This window comes from Lipotes vexillifer, unplaced genomic scaffold (genome assembly GCF_000442215.2).
Source record: "Lipotes vexillifer unplaced genomic scaffold, Lipotes_vexillifer_v1.1 scaffold611, whole genome shotgun sequence".
Lineage (NCBI taxonomy): Eukaryota > Metazoa > Chordata > Mammalia > Artiodactyla > Lipotidae > Lipotes > Lipotes vexillifer.
Genome location: NW_006785619.1, coordinates 2253556 through 2279114, shown reverse-complemented (window position 1 = coordinate 2279114; position 25559 = coordinate 2253556). Strand labels below are relative to the sequence as shown.

The 25559-nt window shown below is 55.2% G+C and overlaps 1 protein-coding gene across 2 annotated transcripts in view; it reads right to left on the bottom strand.

Annotated features, from left to right (window-relative positions):
• Positions 1 to 25559, bottom strand: part of NTN1 (netrin 1) — a 213678-nt gene that overhangs the window by 13985 nt on the left and 174134 nt on the right. For both annotated transcript variants that reach the window (XM_007457834.1, XM_007457833.1), the window contains one exon: positions 5347 to 5421. In XM_007457834.1, coding sequence (XP_007457896.1) covers positions 5347 to 5421 — 75 coding nt within the window. The remainder of the gene's footprint in view (positions 1 to 5346; positions 5422 to 25559) is intronic.

Here is a 25559-nt window from a genome sequence, read left to right as displayed (position 1 = left end):
GGGGGGGAGGGGCGGGCTGGGAGCACAAGGACCTCAGGCCTCGGAGGCCCCGGTCTGGGGCGTGTTCTTTACCTTGTTGAGTCTCAGCATCCCGTTGGCAGGAATAAAAAGCCCTCCCTCACAGGTGTTTCTGAGGATTCGCTAAGGGTGAGAATGAAGGCCGTGAGGTGCCCACTCGGGGCCTGCAGGGCAGGGACAGACACCGGCCTGGCAAGGCCTCTTCTCTGGGGTTTCCACTGCCCCAGGAGGTACGGGGTTCTCGGGGGCGGGGATCCGCTTAGGTCCCCAGGCCCACCTCTGCCGGGGCCCCCCAGAAAGCACACACGTGCACGCATGTGCACACACACAGCCTCATGAACCCAGCTCCTCCCCACAGATGCCAACAGAACTTCCGCTTCGAGCTGTATCCTCAGAAATCATCCTTGAGGGATCGCGGGAGGAATGCTCGAGACAAATCATCTTATGAAAAGCATTCTGATTTTCCATCTGGTGGTGCCAAAATGTCTTTCAACAAAAGGGGTGACTAATAAAACATTTCTGGGAACGAATCCTTTTTCCAAGAACTGGCAAAAGTGAGATGATCTCACCTTTCAGGATGCGAGCTGTCTGTCTCCTCCCGCCTCCCCCCGCCGCCCCACTTCTGCATCCCAGGGAGGAAGAGACGGGTGGCAGCCCGCGTGTGCCAACGTGAGCGGGACTGGCTCTCGGTGGCCTCAGAGTGGCTCCTGCACACGGACATGAGCCCGGCTGCCGAGGCCCACAGCAGCGTCTCCCCCAGCCTCCCTGGCCTCCAGCCCTGCACCCAGCACCTCCACACCCCCCCTTCTCCCATTTCCCCAGCCTGCTCCTTCCCCCTCTGTGCTCACTTTGCTCCCTCTGCCTGAGAGCCCTGCTTTGCCCCGTGAGCACTGGCTACCTGCGCTCCCTCCTCCAGGAAGCCCTCCCTCCACACCCTCCCTGGAGGAGGTAACAGGCCCCACTCTCGTCCCACCCCACGCTGGACCCTGGCCACACGTCTCCCTTCCATGCTGTCATTTGTGTGTGCATCTCCCCCCTGATTCCGGAAACTCCTGGAGGGCTGAGCCTGTGTCTCCATCTCTGTAAGCCCAGCACCCGGGACGGGATGGGGTACGCAGCAGGCGCCTAATGAGTGTCCAAGGAGGGACTGGCTGAGGAGGGGATGCCGTGTGAGGGGGCAGGACTTCCTGGGACGTGTGCGCGATGCCCACACAGAGGGGCCACGGGGGCCGAGGGGAGGTCACGCAAACACCAGGAGGTGAGTGGGGACCAGATGGTGGAGCCTCCCAAGGAGCACAGGGACCAGCGAAGAGGAAGCGGGGGGAGGGAGGCTGAGGGCCAGGGGCAGGCCGGCCGCTCTTCCACGCGGGCCAGGGGTTAGAAAGTCCCTTCCCCACACCAGCCGAGGGGTGTTTCGGCCTGAAGTCATTGCCAGGCCTCGGCCAAGAGGTGCAACATCCCTATGGTGAATGCCCCGGGGACAGCGTCACCTGCGTGCCGTTGCCCAACTGTACACACTGAGGTTCTGGAGCCCCGGGCTTCTGGGTAGATGCGCCGCGGGGCCAGCGACTCCAGGAGGGACGCACGCGCTCTGCCTGCGTGGGCGCCGCCGAGCAGACGCATGCTTCGTGGATATGCTAACACGTGCACGCTCATGCACGCACACGCACATGCACACACCTATGCACGCTTGCTGGGAGCATTTACGCCGAGGAAGGGCCCCTCTAGGCTAGGTTTTCCTGGAAAGTTGGCAGGAAATGCTAACACGCTAGGAAATAATAAACACCGTCTCCCATGTGCAACTACCCCGCCCCGAGCCTTCCCACAGGCGCTTCCTCAGCATCTGCAAGGTGAGCCGGATTCCCCTAGAGGGCAACAGAGGACTGAGGTGGGCCCAGGAGAGGGGGGGCCGTCAACGACAGCACCACCACAGACCCCTGCCCCTTGGAGATGGCCCGGTGAGGCCACCATCCTTGCCATGTCTAGAAGGACGTCGTGTCCCCTTGATCTCACCACCACAGGACAGACCAGGAAACAGGCCCAGCCTGGTCCAAAGTCACACAGCAAGTGTGGAATCTGCCCCCGGATTCTGGGGCCAGTGCCCCATTCCCTACAGATGGGACTGGAACAGCTACCCTTCCCTGTCCCGGGGTCTCCCCAGAGCAGAGAGACACGGCGGCTCGGCCCTGAGGCCTCCCCCCACCTACTGGGCCCTGTCTCACCGGGACACGGGCAGGACCAGCAGACCCCAAGCCAGCCCGGGTGATTCCTTGCGCCCTGCTCCCCACGGCCTCCCGCCCACTGGCCACCACCCGGCTCAGCGGAGACCCAGACCCAGGTCCTCCTGCTGTACAACATCGAGCCTCCTGAGCTGGCCTCAGAGGAGGAAAGGGGTCCGGGGCCTGCTCTTCACTACCCCCTCCCCCACCAGGTTCTAATTAGCAGCTTCTAGAACGTCCAAGTGCCCTGGCTATAAAGTGAAGGAAATGTGTTTCCTAATTGGCTCCCTGCCGGGGTGTCAGTCAGAGAGCAGGGATTATGCGGCCCCTGCAGCCTCCCTCCCGGCCTTCCTGGGCCCGCCGGCTCCCTTCGCCGTCCTCACTCACCTGCCCCAGGTCTGCTCGGGCGTGGAAGGCACACCTCCACTCACACCTCATCCAGGGGCCCAGCAGGATGCGAGGAAGATTCTCCACAAGGTCCGCAGACCCCAGTGGGAGACCTGGCCTCCGGCCTCAGAGCAAGGCCTGCGGCTGCTGCCAGGCTGAGCCCCCGATGCCCCCGTGGGCCCCTGCCCAGCCCCTGTGGGTGCCACTCACTCCTCCCTCCACAAGCCTCTCCCTGCCTGCCCCTACCCTGCCGGGGTCTGCCAAGCCCTGCCCGGAAGGCCCTGTGATCCCCTTCCTGGCATCTCTTTGTCCTGTCTCCTGCCTGAACACGCAGGCCTAGTTGCTGAGCTGGGGTGGGCTGCTCCCCAACTCTAAGGCAACCCCGAGAGTATCACGGACGGTGCTAGGGACCAGAACGCCCCTCCGAGAGTCTCTGGGGGATGGGCAGGGGCAGGGGCAGTGCCTGTCCTGGCCTCGGGGCAATGGGCCGGGGGTCAGTGATGAGGACATTAAATCTGATGGCACAACAGCTCCGGACCCTGTCGGCGCTCTGTGGGGGCACCCCGCTTCTCTCCTGCATCTGCTCTCCTCAAATCTCGCCCCGCAGCAGAAACGTGGACGCCTGGGCGGTGTGCTGGTAGCAGCGCAGTGCCAGTAGCTGGGGGGGGGAAGGTGGGCATGCCGGGCTGCTTCTCAGCCCTCTTGGTTTTGGGACACATGGGGCCCTAGGGATAAACGTGATGGGGGAGGGGCGGCCAGAGAGGCTGGGCCTCTGCTGGGCAAGTCACCTCAGCCAGCTGGGCCAGGGGCCGTACCTAGGACACCAGCTTCCCTCAGATAATCCAGGATGGAGTCAGGCAGCAGAGGACAAGAGGAGGCCAGAGGCCGAGCCCCCTGCACCACCGCCCTTGTTCCCTGGGGGGGCCCACAGCGGGGGCAGGGCTCAGGGGGGCCCCTCTGGGAATATAACAAGAGGGGGCCAGGCCCCCTCCTGCAGAAAGAGGGACCTGCCTGCTGCTGGGGGTGGGTGGAGACAGGAGAGCTCAAAGTGTCCCCCACAACATCAGGGGTAGGGGAGGCAGAATTTAACAGAGGAAAACAAGTCAGAGAGAAGAAAATGAGTCCCACGGAACCAGGAGGCAGACGGATCCATTTGGGTAATTGTAAAGAAAGGTCCTACCTTTCCCTTCTTCACGGGAAGGGCAGAACAGGGGTAGGGGGAGCTGCAGTCAACACCTCACACAAAGTCTGCGCGGCGCCCCTACTCCCAGGCCCCTTCCCCAGCGTCTGCAGAGAGGATGCTTCAAGACCGAATTCAAACCACCCTCCCCCCAGGCGGCCCACCTGTTCCTTCCCCACGCCCCCACCCCACCCCAGCTCTGCGGGGAAGGGCGCAGCGGTGGCAGAGTGACAGGCCCAGGGCTCTCCGTCACCCTGGCTCTCTGGGCCTGGACAGCCTCGATGGGCCCCCAGCCCTAAGCCTGGGACACCGCACGACCCTTGGGTCCTCCCACCCTTGTCCCACCCGAGTCCCACCTCCAGTCCCCGGCAGACGCTGTCGGTCCCAGGCCAGGAGCATGGACCACACAAGCCTCATCCAATGCCACCTGGGGCCTCTGGGGGCTGCTGTCATCCTGGGTCAGAGACAACACTTCCTTTATCTTTACACCACCTCCACGTTTGTTTTCAAAATCAAGGTTGGTTTTCCCGTGAAAGTCAGAAGTTGCTGCACCGCCTTGGGATGCAAGCACTTAAAAGAGGCTTTTTAGGAATTCACTGTGGACCCAGAGGGCTCTGGGACAGGATGCCCACGGCCTGACCGCTTCGGAATTGACACGCCAAACCCACCGGCCGCTCCGACCCCATCCTGAGGGGAGTGCAGCTGGATGGTGGTGTCTGGCCAGCCCAGGCCTCCAGCGGGCCGGACACCCTCAGGGCCCAGAAGCCACAAAGCCAGAGATCCTCACCGCGTGGGGCAGGGCTGGCGAGAGGGGATTCGGAGAAGGGGTGCAGGGGCCCCCACCCCCAGTGCCAGGGTGGACGGCGCCCGGGGAGACTGGGGGACGGACTGGACACCCTCTTCCCAGGAAGGGAGCCTGAGGCCTCCAGTGACAGGGAATCTCTGTAGCCCCCCAGCTCCCGGCTGGAAAAGGCCCTCAGGGATCCCGAGGCTGTGTTCAAACTTCACAATTACCAGCGAGCTGTTTTAAATGCAGATTCTCGACCCAGCTCCACCTTGTGGAGTCAACCCTTGGAAGGAGCTGGCGGCATTTTAAACACGCCGTGGAAGCGCCCTCCCTTTCTCCAATGCCCTGAGGACCTCTCTTCGAGCTACAGAGCCTCAGGCTGAATGCCCATGCGTAGGGAGGAGGGCACCGAAGACCAGAGAGGTAAAGTGACTGGTCTGCAACCACACGGCCCCTCAGGGGCAGAGTGAAGCCTGGGAACCCCAGGCCTGTCAGGCCCCACTGGCCGGGATGCCTCCCTGCAGGGCCAGGGGGAGAACCCTGCCCACACGCCTATGACCCCTCACACCACCTGCCGCCAAGGGGGAAGAGCTGGGACATTCCTGGGCGTGGGACCCACCCCACTCGGCTCCCGTCGGGTCCCAGGGACTCTGTGAGCAGCACCCACGCAGGGCCACCTGCGCCCCAACCCCAGCCCCTCACTGGTCATGTGGTGCCCTCCCCTCCCCCTCCCCAGACAAGCAGCTCTCGCTCACCGTAGTCCTTCTTGCAGTATTTTTTCATGTTAATCTTCAGCTTCCCTTTGGAGGCCTTGCAGTACGAATCACAGTCTGCAGGGGAGGGGAGAGCACAGACAAAACCTAATTAGGCGCGCAAAGAATAGGCTGCCAGGCCGGGTGGGAGGCCACCTCCCTCAATACCCAGAGGCCTGTGATACCCAAGGGGCCAGGCCGCGCGGGCGGCCATTCAGGGCGTCCTGGCCTTCTCGAGAGGCGCTGGGACAAAGGGCCCCCGCCTGACCACCCCCGCCGGCCCCCCGGCCTCCGTGAGGGACTCTGGGGGCTCCCGTATTGTGCCACCCAGGGCTTTGGAGCGCCACACAAATCCCCCCTGTTCTTAAGATGCACCCGGAGCCTGATTAAAGCCAATAGAGGCCTCATTGTCACCCGGCACCCTGGGTCTGTGTCAGGCGCTGGCTTCCGTGGCGAGCAGCCTCTGGTTGGGGTCACGGCCCAACAAAAGAGGTCACAGAGGAAATTAGCAGCCCATGAAGCATTAGAAAACCCCTTTGGTGTCCACTCTGTGTGCAAGTAAAATGCCCCACGACGAAGAGTTCAGTTCTAATGGGCCCCACTGCTGAGAGGCAGGCCCGCCGGGCCCACGTCTGCCGGGTACCAGTTCGGGGACGTCCCAGCGCGAGCTGGGCAGGATGTGTGACGCCCTGGGGCCTGCCTCCCCTGGGGGTGGCCTCTGTCGGCCCAGCAGATGCAAACCTCCAATGCCGGTCCCCCCGGGCCCCCTCCCTGCAAGCTCTTCCTTCTCTTCAGATAAGGTGATGCAGTTCCTTTGCCAGATCTGCGTTCACACGTCAGCTTTTGGTGTGATGGCCAGCCCACGACAGAGGCCCAATAAATCACTCCAGCCCGCCCTGCACCACCACTCAACATACCGGCTCTCACTGAATTCTCACAACCGTTCTTTGATCTGCGGGCATTATTCCCATTCTACAGACTAGGAAATGGAGGCCGCCTGCCCAGTGCATCCCAGACAGCTAGCAAGTGGCGAGGCTGGGCCTTGCACTCGAGTCTGAGATGCCAAGATCACTGTACCCGTGGTTATGCTACGCTGAGTCTCAGTAAACACCGATGGGTTCTCCCTCGATAAGAATGAGGCGTTCAGCTCAGAGCTGGGGATGCACAACGCCTGGCATTCCAGCAACTCCCAGACTGCCGGCACGCAGCAGCAGCCAGGCCAGCCCCGGGGCTGCAGAGGGCCCAGCCTGTTCTAGGAGTAGTGACGGTGCAAACAGGCTGGGTGTGTGTCCTGGCAAGGGGACTAGAAAGGGGGAGGGGAACACACACACACACACACACACACACACACACACTCACACAGGTGACTGCTCCAGGAGCAGGTGCCAGCCCCCCATCCTGCAAAGGGGAAAACCAAGGCCAGGGTGGGGGTAAGGAGTGATCTGTGTGGGAGTACAGGACAAGGCCAGGGCAGGAGGCCACCTGTCCCCCAAAACCATCACTCAGATCTGCAGGGAATATTCAGAGATCACCCCAGAGTCACCCTCTGGCCCATGGGAGGTGGCTGCCTCCTTCAAGGTCCTAATTAAAGCTGAAACAGCTCCATCCTGTTGCCCTGGGAGCTGCAGGCCTGGCAGCCCTCTGCTGCCCACCGAGCCAGCTTCCTGGGGCACCCCACTAGGAACCAGTCTCCGGAAGTGGGGAAAAACAGCCCCCCTTCCTGCCCCCAGGGGTCAGAGTCCTTAGACCTCTCCCCCCAACCTACCCGGATGCCCTGCCCGGGGGCAATGGAGTCCACAGTACCAGCCCCTCCTGCCAGCTGGTGGCTTACTGGAGTCAGGACCTCGTGGAAGGCAGGGGCTGGGGCATCCAGGGAGAGCGGCCTATATTTATTCCACTGGGGCCAAGCCCGAGAGGTTGACACACGAGGTGACAGTGAGTGGAGTGGCCCAAGCCCACAGGCAGTGGCACTGCCCCCCCCCCACTCCCCCACCCCGCATGGCACACTGCACTTTGGCCGCGCTCGGCCACATCTCTGCCATCCCAGGGTCAGATGGTGCTCACGGCAAAGCCACTACTGGGGCGGAACCCAGGGCGTACCTAAGTCCTGGCGTTCCCCAGCAAGCTGGCGGGAATCCCTGCCTGCTGTCTTCCACTCGGGAAAGAACTAGAATGCCAGCGGTGCTGGTGACGTCACTGCAGGGATGGCCTTGAACTCACTCTCATCGCTTTCTCATTATTTTTCTTTTTGGCCCTCGTCAGTACTTGCATTCCGGTCAATCACCTGCCCTGTCTCCTCTGTGGGGTGGAGACTCAGCCCTGGAGACAGCCCCTAACAGCACGTCAGCTCCTCCAAGCCTCCAGGCAGCCCTGTAAGGAAGGCACCGTGATTCCCATCCTCAGACAGGACAGCAGAGCTGAGAAAGGTGCCAGGGTGCCAGGCCCAAGTGCACTGCAGGCTGGAGGGGAGGTGACCCCTGGGAGGACCTGGCCCTGCACCTCCAGCTCTCCCCTCTCCATCACTCCCTCCTAGCAGCATCCACAGCTCTTCTTTTCAGAGCCAAGTATCCACCTGGGCCAGAAACCCTCCTCGAATGCGTGGCATCCATCACTGCCTAGTTAGATCCAGCTCCAGACCCCATGTGACAAATCACAGTTGCCCCCCATGAATATCAAGTCTGCCCCTCAATAACGAGAGCCACTCACAGGGCACTAAAGAGGCATGTGGTGCTGCTCTCAACCCTGCCCTGTGCTCCTAACGGCCTGGTTCCCAACCCAGGCTTCTGGAATGACCCAGAAGCTTTAGGACAACACTGATGCCTGGGTTTCACCCCCAAGATATTCTGATTTCACTGGTTTAGGGGGCAGCCTGCGTGTCCAGATTTTTAAAGTTCCCCAGGTGAGTCTAACGTGCAACCAGGCTTAGAACCACTGTCTGAGCCGACTGTAGTCATAGGAGGTGGAGACAGTCTCTGCACCCAAGACTCATATGGAGGACCCAGGCTGGCAGAGGAAAGGCTCAGAGGGGTGACTGCTGACTCAAACTGGAGTCATAGGGCAACCTCAAGCCGCTCGTCCTTATGGGAAATGGTGCCAGCCTCAACATGTGCAGATTTACAGCTGTATTTGGTTGGTTGTGGTGGTGGTTTATTTTTTATGTGGGTCTTATGTCTTCCCTTTCTGTCAGCCAGCAGTTCTCATCAAGTCAGTGTGCTTGTTGTAAACTGTCCCCTCTCCCTTCCGATTTGCTGATTCTGATTTAGTTGTGAGCTAGGAAAACAGAAGGATTAAGGTTATTCGAATTGTATGTAAAGCATGGGTCAATCGGCCTGGAATGAGAGACTGAACTGCTCTCCTCTGGGTACAGTGAATAACCTTCAGAGCACGGACACCATGGCAGCTCTCTGGCTGCGTGCTGACTCTTTGGGTGTATTCCAGAGAACTGAGGTCACTGGACAAGAGGTTCCTGGATAAGGAAAGTGTTCCTAAATTTTCATCTTTCATCAAATACACACACAGCTACAGAGACTGCCTCAAGATGGACCAAACGCAGCTTTAAAATGCATCTTTGACTCCTTCAAAATGGCATCTACTTGCAGCTACCCACGTTTCCTCTCCTTGTTTTGTTCCAAAATAGCTATACAGACAATGAAAAAAAAAAAAAAAAAAGAAAAGAAAATTCACACGAATGCCAAAAACTAAACTGACAGATGACCCAACGCTGGAATCTGGGAGCAATCTCTATTAATTAAAGGCAGATGGTGGTATAACAAGCAAAACCTGTCCAGGTTTTACCTCAGGACAGAGCTCTTTGTCTGATGAACAGAAAAATCCTGGAAAAAAAAAGGGAAGATGACAGGGAGACAACAACAGGAGAAAGAATGGGCAGGAAGTGGGTGGGGGCCCCATGGTGGAGCCAGATCCGGAGAAGGGAGGCTTAAAGGAAGGGGATGGATGGATGGGAAGGACTGTGTTTGCAGTGGGTACGTGAACTCACGTTTTTATCTAAATGACTGATGCCGAGAACAAGAAAGTCAGGCAGTGGAGACAGAAGGACACCACCTCCACAGAGAAGAAGCGAATTGAGGAAAAAGCCTTGGAGGGATTAGGAATTGGAGAGGGAGCTGGATGCACTCCCTTGCCATCCAGCTTGGGGCTGGAGTGGGAATCCAGCTGTCACGCTAGGCCAGGGATCTGCAAATCTTTTTGCAAAGTCCCCAACAGTAAATATTTTAGGCTTTGCAGGCCATACGGTCTCTGCCACAACTATTCAAACTGTCACTGTAGCTCAAAAACAGCCGTAGATGATATGAAACTGAATGGGTGTGTCAGACTAAAAAAAATTCTAAAGAGACACAGCCTCTATGAAGTAGGAGAGAAAAAGTCATATGGGAAAACGAGGCTGAGCTGAAAAGGCCACGTGATGATACAAAAAGGGTGACACACGAAAGAAAGAAGACCTGGAAAAACCCAAACCTAAAAGCCTAGGAGCACAATTAAAATCGACTTTGGAAGCAATCAAGAGAAATAATACTGTAGAAAACGGATTCAGAAACATGGAGAGTAAATTGGAGAGATTCTCACAAAATTTAGAGGAAAAGGATAAAGACGTGGAAACTGTGAAAGAGAAAATGATAGGGATAGAAGAGGGAAAGTGGAGAGATGGCGTATAACTGGGAGAAAACTGCAGCAGAGACCAAAGATAGGATCCCTGAGCTAAGGCCAACCTACGTATGAAGGAAAGGATGAACTGAATTTTGGGGGAAAAAAAATCAAGGAAAAAAGACCAACACACCCAACGTACATCTTTGCAAAACATATGAAATACCAGGATGAGGAAAAAATAGATGCAGATTTAAAATCAACAAGCAGCTGGCCAGATGACAATGGAGCAACGTCTATAGGTTGTGAGGAGAGAAAACTTTGAGATCCAAGATTTTTATACCTAGCTAGACTGTCTTCTATGTATGAAGGTCACAATAAACCAAAGACATTCTCTAGTGTGCAAGGTTTCAACCATGTATCCTTTTTGAGAGGAACACTGGAGAATGTTTTCCAACCAACTATGAAATGGATCAAAAATAAGAACGTAAGAGGGGACAGTCATGGAATGAACACACTGGTGATGAGCATGGAAACCAGCGGACATAGAGGTTTCCAATTTCGTTCTAAGAGTGAAGGCAAAGATCAAAATAATTTTAAAATGTTTGAAAGGGAGCATCAGACAATGTATAGGTATGTATAAATAAGTATACAAATTTAATCTGCAACTTTAGATGATATTAAAAAAAACTGAGAATGAGGCGGGGAATACAACTTTTTGTCTTAAGTAAGCAGAACACAAAAGATGCTATTTGATGCTTGACTCTGATAAATAAGAGCTATTAGATCAAACAGTGCTTTTGAAAAACCCAGAGATAACCACAAAACACCAGAGAAGAAAAGAAACAGGGTATAGGCAACTGTGATAAATTCAAATCACAGAAGAGCCACTATCTCAAAGCAAAACAATGAATGTAAATGGATTCAACACCTCTATTGAAAAACTGATCTTAAAATATTAAATGACTGTTTAAGAGAGACAACGAAATAAAGCAAGTTTTTAAAAGCTTACAACTTTTAAAGAAGTTTTAAGTTTGCCACTAGGTGACAAAGAAGTTCAAAAGTAATAAAAATAATTTGTGTGGAATAACATTTTATTGAAACACGTTATGCAAAAACCTGTGAGAAAGACAAAAGGAACAGACAGAAACACATAACCAGTAAAAGAATGCTAAATTAATTCCAAGGAGCTAAAATTACACAGGCCACATTTCCTGACCACAATGTAATAAATATTATTATTAAACAAAAGAGAATGAAAATAAATGAAGTGCATTCGATTCTAGAATTTAAAAAATAAGGAAAATAAAACCCAAAGAAAGCAGGAAGAAAGAGTTAATAACAGGAGTATAAATAAAGTAGGATACTGAAAAAAACTCAAAAGTTATAAATACATCCAAGAATTGATTCTCAGTAAAGCCCCCAAACTAACAAACACACACACACACACACACACACACACACACACACAGAGACAAAACACTGTCATGTCTAACTATGAATGAAAGAGAGAAAACAGACCCATTAGGGACTAATGAGAAAGGGGTGCAACCACAATCTAAAAAAGATTTGATAAATTACAAGGCTATTGTATACAGCTTTAGACTGAAATCTTGGACATCTGAATAAAATGCATTCCTTCTGAGGGAACCATAAGGGACCAAAGTGAACTAAAGAGATATCAAATCTGAATAGATAAAGAATCTTAAGAAATCTCTGGATCCAGATGGTTTCAGAGGCTGCTTCCATGTAAACATTGAAAGGATGTTTCATGCTATTTGATCTGGTTAGAAAACAGAAAAAGAAGGAACACTAATAGGATGAACCACATAAAAGTGCCTAAAATCGATCATTCTTCAACTTTAAAAGAAAAAAGCAGTTTCATATGGTCTGATCTTAAATAAGTGCTGGCATGAGCTTAGACACACACACACACACCCTGTGGACCAGTTGGTCAGCCTCACTGACTAATCGGATCCAATATTTTATGCCCCGAAGGTCCCCATCCTCCCTGGACCCAGGGCCCCCGCAGAGGAGGAAGGGGTGAGCGGGAAGCTGGCCCTGCTCTCTCAGGAGACCCTGTGGGGCTAGAATTGAGGGTGCAGGTAATACCAGAAGATCTGCTTGGGGCCCCTGCACCAGGGTCACCCTCCATCTCACCCTCCTCCCCAACGAGAGGGGAGCTGCCAGGGGCGGACGCTGGCACCGCCTGGCTGCCCACCTGGATGCACTCTGTCCCGGGGAGAGTGCAGAGACCCGAGGTCGCCATCTGCGACTCGCAGCAGGCCCATCCTGGCTGGCTGGCATCCTGGCTCCTCCTGGGAGCAGCCAGCCCTCCCTTTATTCCCCCCACCTGCTCCCCTGACCAACCCGAAGCCAAGAGCCGAGAGGGGGCCCCCCCGCAGGCCCGATCCCAGTGGCCAAGCCCCTCCCTCCTCTTCCTCCACCTTGGGTAGCTTGCCCTCTGCTCTGCCTCCTGTGCCCCAGGTGCCAAAAGTCCTGCTGGGCGGGCCTGCTCGGCCAATCGAGGCTCGGCTCCGAGCATATGGCAGGCGGGGCCCAGCGTCCCCCGGTCGGAGCCAGGGGCGCTGCATCTGGTGCCTCCCCTGGAGCAGGGCGGGGAGCTGGCCAGGGTCTCACTCCCGGCAGCACCCCAGCCTCTCTGCTTCTGGGCTGTCGGCTCGGGAAGGTGGGGCAGTGGGAATAAAGAACGAGGGACATCCAGCCACGGAGGTCCTTCCCAGGGCAGAGACCTGGAGGCTTGGGGAGTTTCCGATTCCACTGGCTGGGCACAGGGTAGGGGCTCCTGGAACCCCTCACCCCAACCCTGCCGGGTGAAGAGCTCAAGGGGGTGGCGCCAGGAAGGACACCCAGCCAGCTCTGTCCATTTCGGCTGGGCCACCCTGCCCACCAGCAGATGACAGATGACAGGTGAGGTCACTCTGCCCAGAGAGTCCTGGCTTTCCCTGACCCAGATCCACAAAGCCACTTGGAACTCCTCAGGCCAGAGGCCAGCTTTCCATGTGTGTCACTTTCACACACGGTGGGTCTCCGTGGGTTTCATGCTGAGCACATGAAAGATCGAGGAGGCACGCCCCACTAAGCCAACCCCCACCTCCTGGTCCTAGACTGTAGGTGACGGACCCACTCCCCCTGCTGAGACACCTTCTTAGAACCCCCATCATAAGCACTTTGCCCAGGAGAGAGCCGGGGTCCACAGGCAGCTCCTGGGTGCCCACGCGTCTCTCTAGGCCTGTGCTGGTCTCACCCGCCCCATCACCCATCGCCTCCCAGCCCTCCTTGCCTCCACGGCATGACGGCCATTCAGCTCTGGGCTCTGGGGCAGAAAGGCCAAGGTCACCCCAAATGAGGCAGCCCCAAGCAAGGACGGGCACGAGGTACCCTGTAAAACTTTTGGGAGCAAAGCCAAAAGTGTTTGCAACATAGAGAGCAAAGGGTGGGTGTCTTTAATATATAAAGAACTCTTCTGAATCAATAAGACAAGCACCCTAACATTCAAAGAAGACAAACAGGCAATTCACAAAAGAGGGAAGAAGGCGGACACGGAGATGTAACGATGCTCAACCTCAAATAAGCAAAGAAACGCAACTTAAATCAACAGGAGGGACTTCCCTGGTGGTCCAGTGGCTAAGAGCAGCGGACCAGGTTCGATCCCTGGCCAGGGAACTAGATCCCACGTGCCGCAACTAAGAGTTTGCATGCCGCAACTAAAGATCCCGCGTGCTGCAACTAAGACCCAGTGCAGCCAAATAAATAAATATTTTTTATAAAAATCAACAGGGGTCTTCCCTGGTGGCACAGTGGTTAAGAACATGCCTGCCAACGCAGGGGACACGGGTTCGATCCCTGCTCCAGGAAGATCCTACATGCCGCGGAGCAACTAAGCCCGTGCACGACAACTACTGAGCCTGCACTCTAGAGCTCGCGCGCCTCAACTACCGAAGCCACCGTGCCTAGAGCCTACGCTCCGCAACAAGAGAAGCCACCGCAGTGAGAAGCCCACACACTGCAACCAAGAGTAGCCTCCGCTCGCCGCAACTAGAGAAAGCCCGTGCACAGCAACGAAGACCCAATGCAGCCAAAAAAAAATAAAATGAGTAAACTTATTTTAAAAAAATCAACAGGAATGTAGGGCTTTTGCCTGGGGAAGTGTCAAAGCACACACACACACTCAGACAATGCAGTTGGGGTACAAATCAATACCCACTTTCCTGAGTGCAATTGGCTCCGAAGGTCAAAACCCTGGAGAACACACACCCTTGCTGGAGCACCCCGACTTCTAGGAATTTATCACCCCTTCATCCACTTAAGTTCTGCTACAAGATTTCCACGTGGCTGGCTCTGGGAGGTGTGGGTGGACCCTGGGGCTCACGGAACAGTCAGGGTGGCTTTATAGCAGAAGGGGACATGTCAATGATACGAGTGTAACCACACTCACCAAAGAGTGGCACAAAATGAAGACAAAAGCCAGCACGCGCTGGTAGAGCATGGGGGTGGGGGTGCAGGTGGGGACCTCTTAGACGTGAAGGCCAGTCTGAGGAGGCGACATTTAGGAGGAAGCTCTGTGAAGCGGCCGCGGCAGGAACAAGCCGGGCAGGTGTGAGGAACCAACAGGAGGGGCCTGGAGCTGGGGGAGGGGAGGGGCGGCCAGAGATGAGGCTGCATGGTTCATGGGGGTCCCTGGGTTCTTCTCAACCATGGCAGGGGTTTGAATTTTATTCTAGAAGAATATACTGTGCACCAAAGTTTGGGATGGAGGAAGTGTGGCTGGTTTTTATACTCTTGCTTTGTCTTGTCTGTATATTTAATTTGACTATAATGCGTATACCATTCTTGTATTAAAAGGAGAAAAACAGGGATTTCCCCGGCAGTCCGGTGGTTGAGACTCCGTGCTTCCATGGCAGGGGGCGCGGGTTCGATCCCTGGTCGGGGAACTAAGATCCCGCATGCCGTATGGCCCAGCCAAAAAAAAAAAAAAAGGAGAAAAACACTAAAAATATTCTGAGGCAAGTCTCTTCTTCAGGGAAGATGGGGATTGAATGGGGGGACTCCCATAATGAGATGACATTCCTGTTCAGTGAGGTGACATTTGCATTCCTAATCCATGGGGCTTCTTTCTATCCTAGGAAGGGCTACATCCTCCTAGATGAGAGGGAGAGAGAGGGAGAGAGGGAGAGAGGGGGAGGGGGGGAGGAGGGGGATTGTTTGTTTACATTCTCTCCCAATCCCACAAACGTCAATACCAAGGGACAAAGGAAGAGTGAGTGGTCATCTCAATACCAAGGGACAAAGGAAGAGTGAGTGGTCATCGAACTGTGTGTGTGGTGACGTGGCTAGGAGACAGGGTGCTGCTCTCTCGAGGGTCCGGGAAAGCTCCCTGAGGAGGTAACACAGCGCTGAGACCTAAACAGTGCGAGGGAGGCAGGGCAAGAAGATCTGTGGGAAGAGGGGTCCCGGCAGGAAGAACGGCCAGTGCAAAGGCCCTGAGGCGGGATCGAGCCTGGCAGAGTCCAGGGCTAAATGCGGGCCGGGGAGCCTCGCACAGAGTTGAGGTTGGGGAGGAGCAGAAACAAAAACACACACCAGCCAGGTGGGCCAGGATAAGGTTTGGAGTCTGTTTCAATGCAATGCAAAGCCACCCGAGGGTTCTAGCCAGGCCTGGGTCACCCCCAGGGAAGACCTGTCCTTTCTTTCTGCTCCTCCCCAGTGCGGCCACCTTCACTCAGAGCTCCCCACGCGGCTCGCCTTGCCGTGCCAGCCGGGGCGGAGGCAAGTTCCTGCAGGGCGGCATGCTGTCGCAGCCCACCAAGGGCCCCCTCTCCCCTCCCCCTTTCTCCTAAAGAGCTCCCGCTGTGATAGCTCCACCACCATCAGGCCTGGGCCTGACAGATCTGCTGAGGCCACCCCAGTATCCATCTTTCTTCTTCCCCAAGTAGCAAACCACAGTGTTTCCTACTTCAAATCTTCAAGACTCCTGCAGCTCACAGGGCCACGCCCCTCACTTCTTGCCCCGAGGGTGTGAGCGGAAGTCGCCTGCGAAGGGCTCCAGGGAAAGCAGTTGTGTCCTGTAAAAAGGGATCCCATCACCCGCGCTCTGATCTGCAGCCCTTAACCATTCCAAGCCTCAGTTTCCCCATCAGTAACACGGGGTAGTGGTGCCGATAGTAACTGTCCTGCCCCTTCACAGGAGTCAGGAGGAGATAACCTTGGTGCGGTGAGACAGGTAAGGGATGCTGGGGGTGGTCCCTCAAGGAGATGACCTTTCAGCTGGAACCTGAAGGATAAGAAGGGGCTGCCAACAGGGTGTGCTAGGCTCCAGGCGGCCTCAGAGGCCCCGGCTCAGTGACCGCAAAGAGGGGGTGAATGACGGCGGAGCAGTGGGAAAGGTGGGGCCTCGTGAGGAGAGCTCAGACCTGAGGTGGAGTGACCCGGCTCTGGTCCTCGGCAGAATCTATAAAGCTGACCGAGATACGGGCGACGGAGCCCTGTCTCCCAACAGGAGCACGTCTGCCTCCACGATCCCTTCTTGGGCTATACTATGGACCCAGAGCCAGGTGCCTGGATGCAGAGGGTATCGGGCCCAAAGCTAGGACCTTGTTTTTGCCTGAGGCCCACAGTCTGGGGACATTTACTCCATTCTCTGTAATGTGAGTGAAAGTGGGTAAACCCTATTATGCGCAGAGGATCTGGAAAGAACGAGACCTAACCCCACAGAGACTGGAGAAGCCAGAGGCTCTGCAGGGGGCCACCCACAGGTTCAGCCACCATGCCTTGGCCGTGAGCACCGGTCCCCTTGGCAAACTTCCTTGGACCCCACTCCTGGGTCATCTCCCTGTGTGGCCTTCCTCTAGGCCCCCAAGCACAGCGGGGCACCCTCTACCCTCTCAGAACCCAGGTCATGGTCCAGAGTTATCCGTCTGCCCCCTCACCCAGTGGGGTGAGGGACCTTGGTCCCAGCACCTGGCACAGGATGCGTCACCACTGAACACCCAAGGAACACACTGGAACGTAAACTCTGGGTCCCCCCATGGCCAAAAACATAGTGTAAAACAAGCTGAATGCAGATGCCCTGTGAGACACCAAGACCGCTCAGACAGACCTACAAATCAGGCTCCCCAAACTAAAGACAGCATCCCTCATGATTATTCTGGTGACACCCATGAGAAAGCCTGGGTAAAGTGCTCAGGCAACTTTTCAATCTGCTAAGCTCTTTGACAAGAAAGAGGGCATGATTTGGGCTGGAGGGGGTTTGAGTGGCACCAGAAATCAGGGTGACTCTGTCGGGACTCGCAGCTGACACCTGGAAGCAGCATCCCAACCTCTGGATGTGCGGGCTTTTCTAAGGGTCTTTGCCTGCTTGCGTTGGGGTGTGGAGTGTCCATGGGACAGACTGCCTCCCCCTGGACCCTGGGATGCAATCTGGTACACTGGTGGGAATGGCCTATCTCAAAACATGGATGGGAACACCGATGGGCTTCAGGGCTGTGGGATGGGGGAGCAGTTGGCAGGTAGGCTACAGAGGAACTCAAAACACTGGCTTCTCGACTCTTAAGCTGTGTGTCCTTGGGCTTGTGACTGCACGTCTCTGAACCTCAGATTCCCTCATTTATTAAATGGGGTAAGAACGTGTAATCCTTTGACGTTCTAGTGAGATGAAGCCTGACAAACTAAAAAATGTCAGCTGTTATTATTTTTCCTATAATTCAGGAGCCATGACAAGAAAACCAATCTCACTATATTCCTGGCATACTGATTTTTTTTAAAAATTGTTTTTTAATTTCTCACTCAATGTATTGCATGTACCAACTGATGGTTGGCTGTTCCCAAAAGCAAACTCATCTTTAGGGGATCTGGTTTCCTTGCTAGCACCTTGTCACAGGGCAGTTTTACATTTTTTCAGCATTGTTTGTTTACTGTCTGCTTCCCTCCCTGATGGCAAGGGCCACTGTCCTGTCCACTGCTCTCCCTAGGGCCCAGGACACTTACAAGCTCTCAATACATATTTGTCGAATAAAAGGGGGACGAAGCTGCCCCCACCGTGTGGCAAAGTGACCCGAGACCCTGACAATTCCCGCACCCCTCCCCCAGTCCAAGGGCGGAAGACCCCAGGCCCAGAGGAGCAAATCTGTGTAAACAGCGGGAAAGCAAAGGCCTGAAGCAGGATTCAGAAGGGTGGAAAAAGAATTTTGGAAAATGCTGCGAAACACAGAAAGCCGCAGCTTGGCGAGAACGGCTCCTCGCCTGGGGAGGACAGCGGGAGCCGGCAGACCTTCCCTCTCCAGGGATGTTTGCAGGGCTCTGGTGTTTTGTTTGGACTTTAATAACAGAGATTCGAAATCTGCTGCCTTATTATGAAAATACATTTGCAGACTGGACATCCCGGGCCTGGGACTCTGAGGGCAGCCCTTGCTGGAGAAGCCAGGGATGCTGAGCTGGGTGGGGAGGGCCCTGTAGGAAGGAGCAGCCTCGTCCCAGGCCACTGCTTTGGAAGCCGCTCCTCTTTCTGTCCTGCCTGGAGCACCGGGGCCCCCAAAGGGCACAGGCTGTGGAGCGGGGCGTGGAACAGGCAGGCTGGGCTGGGCGTTCATGAGGGGGACCCGCAAGCCGGGCTCTTTCCCCTCCCGCAGCCGGTGAAAGCGGTCGACCCACCCAAGCTCCCTCCCTGCCGGCCAGGGCTGCCTGCAGCCTGTTTGGGGGTGGGGTGGCCGGGCTGGGGAGGTCGGGGGGCTGCACCGGCCACGTGAGGACAGCAGCTCCTCTTCCCCACTTGGAACAGGACGGTGCCAGGAGTCCCCAGCACGCTCTTTCTTCTTGCTGAACAAGATGGATTGGAAAACAAATTGGCTCAAATAAAGCATGTAATTAGATTAAAGCCTCTTGCCCAGAGCCTTGGGGACTGCAAAAGCCCTCCCGACTGGGGGCGGGAGACCTCGGCTGGCTCAACCAGTGCCTGGCCATCCAGAATCTTCTCTTGACCCTCAGTTGCCCATCCTCAGTCCTTCCCAGCTGGGGTAAACTACGCTGAGGGAATTCATTCTGCCCTGGAGATGGTCCCAGGCCCTGCTCTGCCACCAGCTCCACAGGCCTTGGGGTCCCCCTCTCCCCTGCCTGCAGATCCCACCTCAGCCTCAGAGGGCGGGTGTGTCCAATCCATGAGCTCCCACCGGAGCTCAGCATCAACAGCTGTGACGGTGATGTATACACCTGGGCAGCTCCAGCCAAAGCACTTTCCACCCACGACCCCATCTGAACTGCACAATGACCAGTAAGGAGGCCAGGTAGGTGGCATTAGGACCGCCATTTCCATCACACACACGAGAAACCAGGACCACGGTGTTCAGTGTCCCAGGTCATGGCCACTGGGAACACTTTCCCTATCACCACTGGTCCCACTTCTTAACCTCTCTGTTCCTCAGCCGTCTGAATGTGAGAACTGAAGAGACAAATCCAGTATCCTCTTTACTTTACAGACATCTATGCTGAGTGTGGAAATGCTTCCAGATGGTAAAACCCTACCTACCTGGAGGTCCCTGGTCTGTTTCCTTCAGTTCTCTGGGATACAGGTGAGAAGCAGGAAGGAAGAGGTTAGAATTAGCCAAGTATCTATCACAAAGGAAATCCCTTTAGATCTTCATTCACAGCTTAATTATCTTTTAATTTATAAACACTGATAACAAATGTCATTATCACCATTCCCAGAACATAGTACACTGGGACCTGTATTTAGGTGGGGGGACCTTCTGGTGAGCTACCCATTGGTAGTAAGAAGGAATGGCTAGCAGAGAGCAAGGAAGGGGCAGAAAACTATGAAACTATGAAAAGCAGATGTAGAATACCTAAGGACCATTTTGAATAGAGGCCAGCAGTCCTAAAACGGCTGAAAAAGCTTGTTTACAGTATAATCCCTTTTTTGCAATGGCTGCATCATCCTGAGGAGTTGAATCACGTTCAATGTGCGTTGCTTAAGATGGCAGGAAAGCTGGCAATACACTCGGGAAAGATTTCCATCCAAAATGGTTAAAAAAAAGTTACGTGGCATTATAACAAACTATGGCATCTGGAAACCGTATTTATGGGGGCCACTCATTCCACAAAAATGCAAGAACCACTGCAGATACGGAGACCCTCCCTGTCAAGTCCAGACTCCCTACCCTCTCAAGTGGAGAAAGAAGGTACCACGTTTGCTTTGGGGAAGGGAAGAAGTCTGGATATACTTCAGGTCAGCATAGACCCCATGTCCCCCGGGGAAGGTGCTGGAGTCTTCACGTTCCAGGCAGAGGCAAAGCTGTCCTCCCCAAGAGCCACTGCAGGGCCTAGAGGATGATGGTCACCAAAAGGCCAGTGGACTTCACCCCTGCCCTGCCCTCCCCACCTGGACATGTCTAGGTTTTAACAAGACAGCCAAGGTCATCTTTTATACCAGGCTTCTGTTTCTTACTCATCTCTTCTGTCTCCAGGAGCCCCCCCAGACACGAGGTTCCCAGCCGGAGCTCCAAATCTGTCTCACCATTTTACAGGGCACCCTCTTGAGACTGTACTGCCCGAACTCGCACCTATCGTCCACAGACCAAAGGGTAATGGAGCCAGAGAAGGGTGTGTCTCAGGGGCTCGAGCCAGGCAGTGACTCCCACACATCCCCCCAGGGCTGCCCTGACCCACCACTGGGAAGTTCACACTGGGAGAAGCTTCCCGTACAATTCTGGTGGTCAATGGACTAACCAGCTTTCACCTGCAGGCGAGGCCATATTTGTGGGAGGCACCCCTCAGCTGTGTTCCTGGCACCCGCAAGCACCAGCTCCTGGTGGAAGCTGGGAAACAGCTACCTGGGCCCTGGGACAAGTTAACTCAGAACCTTCTAATCTCACGTGCCTCCACCCTTGGACATCAGGCTTTACCGTAGCCCTGAGGTCCCAACCACCCGCTTCCTTCTCTCCCCACTACAATGTGCACGCTGAAACCCTGAGCCACATAACAAGTTCCAACATCTTTTGTCAAAGACCCACATGCTTGCAGGAGGTGAAGCCTGTAAAGGCTGGTGGAGAACACAGGCAGAGATTTCTGCTCGCTGGCAGATGCGCTGCCCCGCTGGATGAGGGATGTCTGGTTGGGACAGATGGGGGCAGGGTCCCCATCTCTATGAGGGCAAGACATGGAAACCAAATCCTCATCAGAGCCAGAGGAATACAGCCCCTGGCCATTTTCCAAGATGCAAGTTCTGCCACATGAGATGGACCTTCCAGAGGTTTTGCTTGAGGACCCCAAACTTCTAGCTATGTCACTGGTTCTCCTTATCTGCTCTCGGTGCCATTAGGAAACAGCAGCCCATCCGGAGGGGTGACGAGCCACCTGGAACTTGAGGCTTTGAATGGGTACAGAACAAACCCAGCAGTCTCTTAGCAAAGCCTGACACTGGGAGGCCTGGAGACAGCCACGGGGGTATCTGCTGACACAGGCACACTTGGCTGTGCTCTGATAGGTAACCGTCTGACTTAGAATCATCTATTCGGGCATCTTTCTCACCTAGTAAACCGTGGTCCCTTCAACTCAGGACTCCACGTTCTGTCATCTCTGGAACCCCAGCCCCCAAACCAGGCCCTCAGTCAATGTGCATCTGATGAATGAATGAAAAAGAAAATGTATAAACGGACAAGTGCACAAATCCTCATGTCAGAATTCCCAAGGAACGCTAGGAGTTGGGGGTGGGGTGGGAGACTCAAAACCGCTCCCAAGCCTGGCTGAACAAGAAATCCCCATTTTCAGGCTGTAGCCCGGATGAGGCCAAGGGAAGGATTTATTGAGCACGGGATCAGTATTTCATAAACCCTTCCAAACTGCAGAAAAGGCTGCACCTGCCTCCGTCAGTCTGCGGCCGCTAATCCGCTGTAACAGCTCTGTGCCCTCCTTTCTGTCTCCCGCCCGGAGGGCAGGGTTAGCCTGTGTATTCGCCTTTAATAAGCTGAAGCCATTGGGGCGCTGCATTCACTGCTCTCTGCTCCCACAGGGCCGGCCCCACAGGGTCTCCTTGTCGGCTCTCCGAGTGAACAGGGGATTTTGTGTTCGGCAGGGGAAACAAAGCTGTCCCAACGGGGATCCAGTTGGCTATGGATACGCTTCTCCAGCAAGAGCCAGCAGTGGACACAGCCTGGAGCTGCCGTCGGCACTGAAGGGTGATTCAGTGGCACGGGGGAAGGAGGTGAAGCTGGGCTTCCTGGGAAAGTCACGACAGAGAGGGAAGCTGGTGGCCCTGCAGTGTCCACCCCACTGGCTGGTTGGCCGGTGAGCCCAGCTGGTTAGGCCAGTGCCGATGAGGTCACGCCTCTGCTGAGTTCCCTGGGTGGGCTACACCCCAACCTGGGCAGCTGTCGGGCAGGATGGCCACCCCCCGGCCAAGACTCTGCTAAACGGCTTCCTACATAGAGAAAAGGCCCTCAAAGCTCACCATCACTTTCTGATGCCAGTTAACTGCGGCACCATGATGACAGGTGGCCACAGACACCCCAAAGTCAGCAGAGTGAGCAAAAGGTCTATGGTGAAGACGGTATATAGTTTCCAAATCCCCTTTTAGTTTCCTCCTGGGCTTCGAGACTCAGCACTCAGCACCCCTCGCGTGAGGTGTGGTCATGTGACTGAGTCCGGCCACGGGACGTGGGTAGAAGCGATGCAGACGCTCTCAGTCCCACCCGGAAAAGGGCTCCCACAGGCACCCTCTTTCCAAACCAATGACGCCAAGGCCCCAGGGGATGGCGCAGCCACATGACTGAAGGAGCCCAGGCCCCTACTCACTGCCTGGAAGGGAGCCGCCCAGCCAGGAACACCTGCGATGGACTGTCGGGATGCTTCTTACAGCATGAAGCCTACCCTGACCAATACGGCATTGGTGAGAAGTAAACAGAGTTTGACTTAGGACAGCAGCAGCAGTGTGTACGTGGCAGAGAAGAGAGATACGAGAGAGATCACAATACTGTCTTTCCTGAGTGACTGGCTTGGTGTCAGAGGGAGGACATGGGCCCCAGAGAAAAACCACCAGGCCCTTCCACAGCACAGGGCTGTTGGGGAGTGAACAAAACAGAAATCCACAGGTGGTTCCCAAATCCCAGTAAAACTTGCCTTCCCCCCAAATAACTTACCAAGTACAGCAGACGTGGTGGGTGCCCTGCCCAGAGCCCCTTTCCTGGACCAGTATACCCACCTAGAGCTGCTGTGGGAGGTGGCGGCCACCAGCTCACACTTGCACTTACTTCCTCTGAAGGCCTGCCCCTGGCTCATGGAAACCGCTCTGCTTGGAAACATCCACACGCCCCACCCCGGCGAGCAGTCCACAGCCAACGGCCAGCTACGTGGGCAGGCACCCAGCCCTTTTGCTTGCAAGCAGGACAACTTCTTTGGGGTGATTCACTGTCTAGACCGCCCATGGAAACAGGCTGAGGCCAGACTTGTGAACCCGCACATTTTCCTACTTTCTTCCCCTGCCCCCCTCACCCCTTATTAGTTTCTCCCGAGAACATCCTCTCAATAAATCATGTCACAAGAATCCCTGTCTTGGGGCCCCTGACAACCCAAGGGAACGGCTGGCACTGCACCTCTCCCCCCATCCACAGCAGTACCTTTGCCACAAAGAGGGGGAAGGACAGGCATGAAGTTCAGAGCCAAGACAACCCTAGGTTATCGGGCCTAAGAGTAGATCGCCACCTTCTCCGAGGTCTCTCCATCTGGTGAAGATGTCCTCGCCCGCAGGGAGATTTTAGATGCTTAAGTACAACTTTCCAACCCTGGGACTGAAGGAGGTGACCTCACGGGGCAGAAGGAATGCCAGGAAACTAAGGCTGTGTCCCACCTGCCGGGGGAGCGGGTAGGATGGCAATGAGTGGAAATCTAACCCAGCCTGGCTTGGAGGAAATTTTAAAGCAGCTTTCACTAAATCTGCTGCCCCAAACACTTAGGAATTTCTCACCTCTCTTCAGCAAGAGGAATCTTTTCCAAGTCCCCATGTCTGATTTCTCTCCACAGCTTACCGCTTGAAAGGATGCTGGCTTGAGACACTATGGTCCACGGAAACCTGGGAGATGGGAGACCTGGGTCCTCACCATCAACCCACTGTGTGACCCCGGCCAAGTCGCTCTCCTCTGGGCCTCAGTCTTCCCATCTGTCAAATGTGGAGGCCAGATCGGAGAGCTATCTCTAGGTTTCCTACTGGTATCAAGAGACAAAATTCCACTCCCAGGATGCCTTTCAGGAGAAACACTGAGAAATGTGTAACCACCTGCTCTCTGGGAAGAAAAAGCCTTGATTCGTAGCTTGTGCCAATTTCCAAGGTGTAAATATTCCCAGCGTGGCCAATTTCAAACTGCCAGCAGGATGCCCTGAGCACAGAGCTGGGAAGAGATACCGACAGTCAGCTCTTGGGAGCAGGTGTGCGCCAGCCCCAGCGCACCACCGATTTTCAGATACCTCTTAGCACAGAATAAATTCGTTTCAGACCCCAATTCATTTCCAACCTCTGCAAACGAAACAGCTCTCTCGATCCTACAACACACTTTACTCTTGAGCAGAGCCCACAAAACAGTGCAAATCACACTGGCCATCATCTTCCCCGGGGAGAAGCTGACCACTCCCATGGAAGGAACTGGAAGGAGGCAGTGCCCCACTGCGCCTCCCCAGATGCAGATCCACTGCTCTGAGATAAAGCCCTGCCCTGGGGGAAAAAGACACAAGGCCCCTGATCTGTGTGGTCACGCCTCAGGGCAGAGTGGGCCTAGTTTCACAGGCCACACCCATAGCTTTAGGAGCAGCGGGAAAGGTAGCAAGAGAGTCCTGCTTGACAGGAAATAGGTTGGGGAGTGGGGACAGACAGTCTGTGCTGCATATCAGATGGTAGGGGGCAGCTGGTAGTCTCGTCCACCTCAAGGCCACGTTGGTCCTTCCAACACTGAAGGTCCATGCCCACAGCAGGAAGGACGCCTGCATAGTGGGCAGACAACAACCCCCATCCATCCTTCACCTTCCCTCCCCTGGGTCTGGGCACCATTGCTGGTCCAAATCCCTCAGGGTCCCCTCAACACAGCCCTGAAAGAGCCCCCTAGGCAACCACCCGGGTTCTATGACCATAAGGCCCCGCGATCACAGTCTCCCAACCAGCCTTCCAACTAGCTGGGACATGGAAATACTGAGTGGGAAGGGGCTGAATAGATCATTAGCCCAACACGTTCATTTCATTGAGAAGACTGAGCCCAAAGCTATCAAGTGGCCTGCAGGACACTTTAATTGGGTCACTGGGGTAGGGGGAGGGTCATGAAAAACTCAAAATCCCTGCTCTTAACGATGGCATTTAACATTGTTGCCATTATCACTTGCCATGGACGGAACTGTGTCCCACCAACATTCCTATGTTGAAGTCCTAACCCCCAAAGTGATGGTGTTTGGAGGTGGAGCCTTTGAGGGGTAATTAAGGTTCTATGAGGTCATGGGGGTGGGGGCCATGAGGATGGAATTAGGGCCCTTATAAGAAGAGACACCAGAGCTTCCCTGGTGGCACAGTGGTTGGGAGTCCGCCTGCCGATGCAGGGGACGCGGGTTCGTGCCCCGGTCCGGGGGGG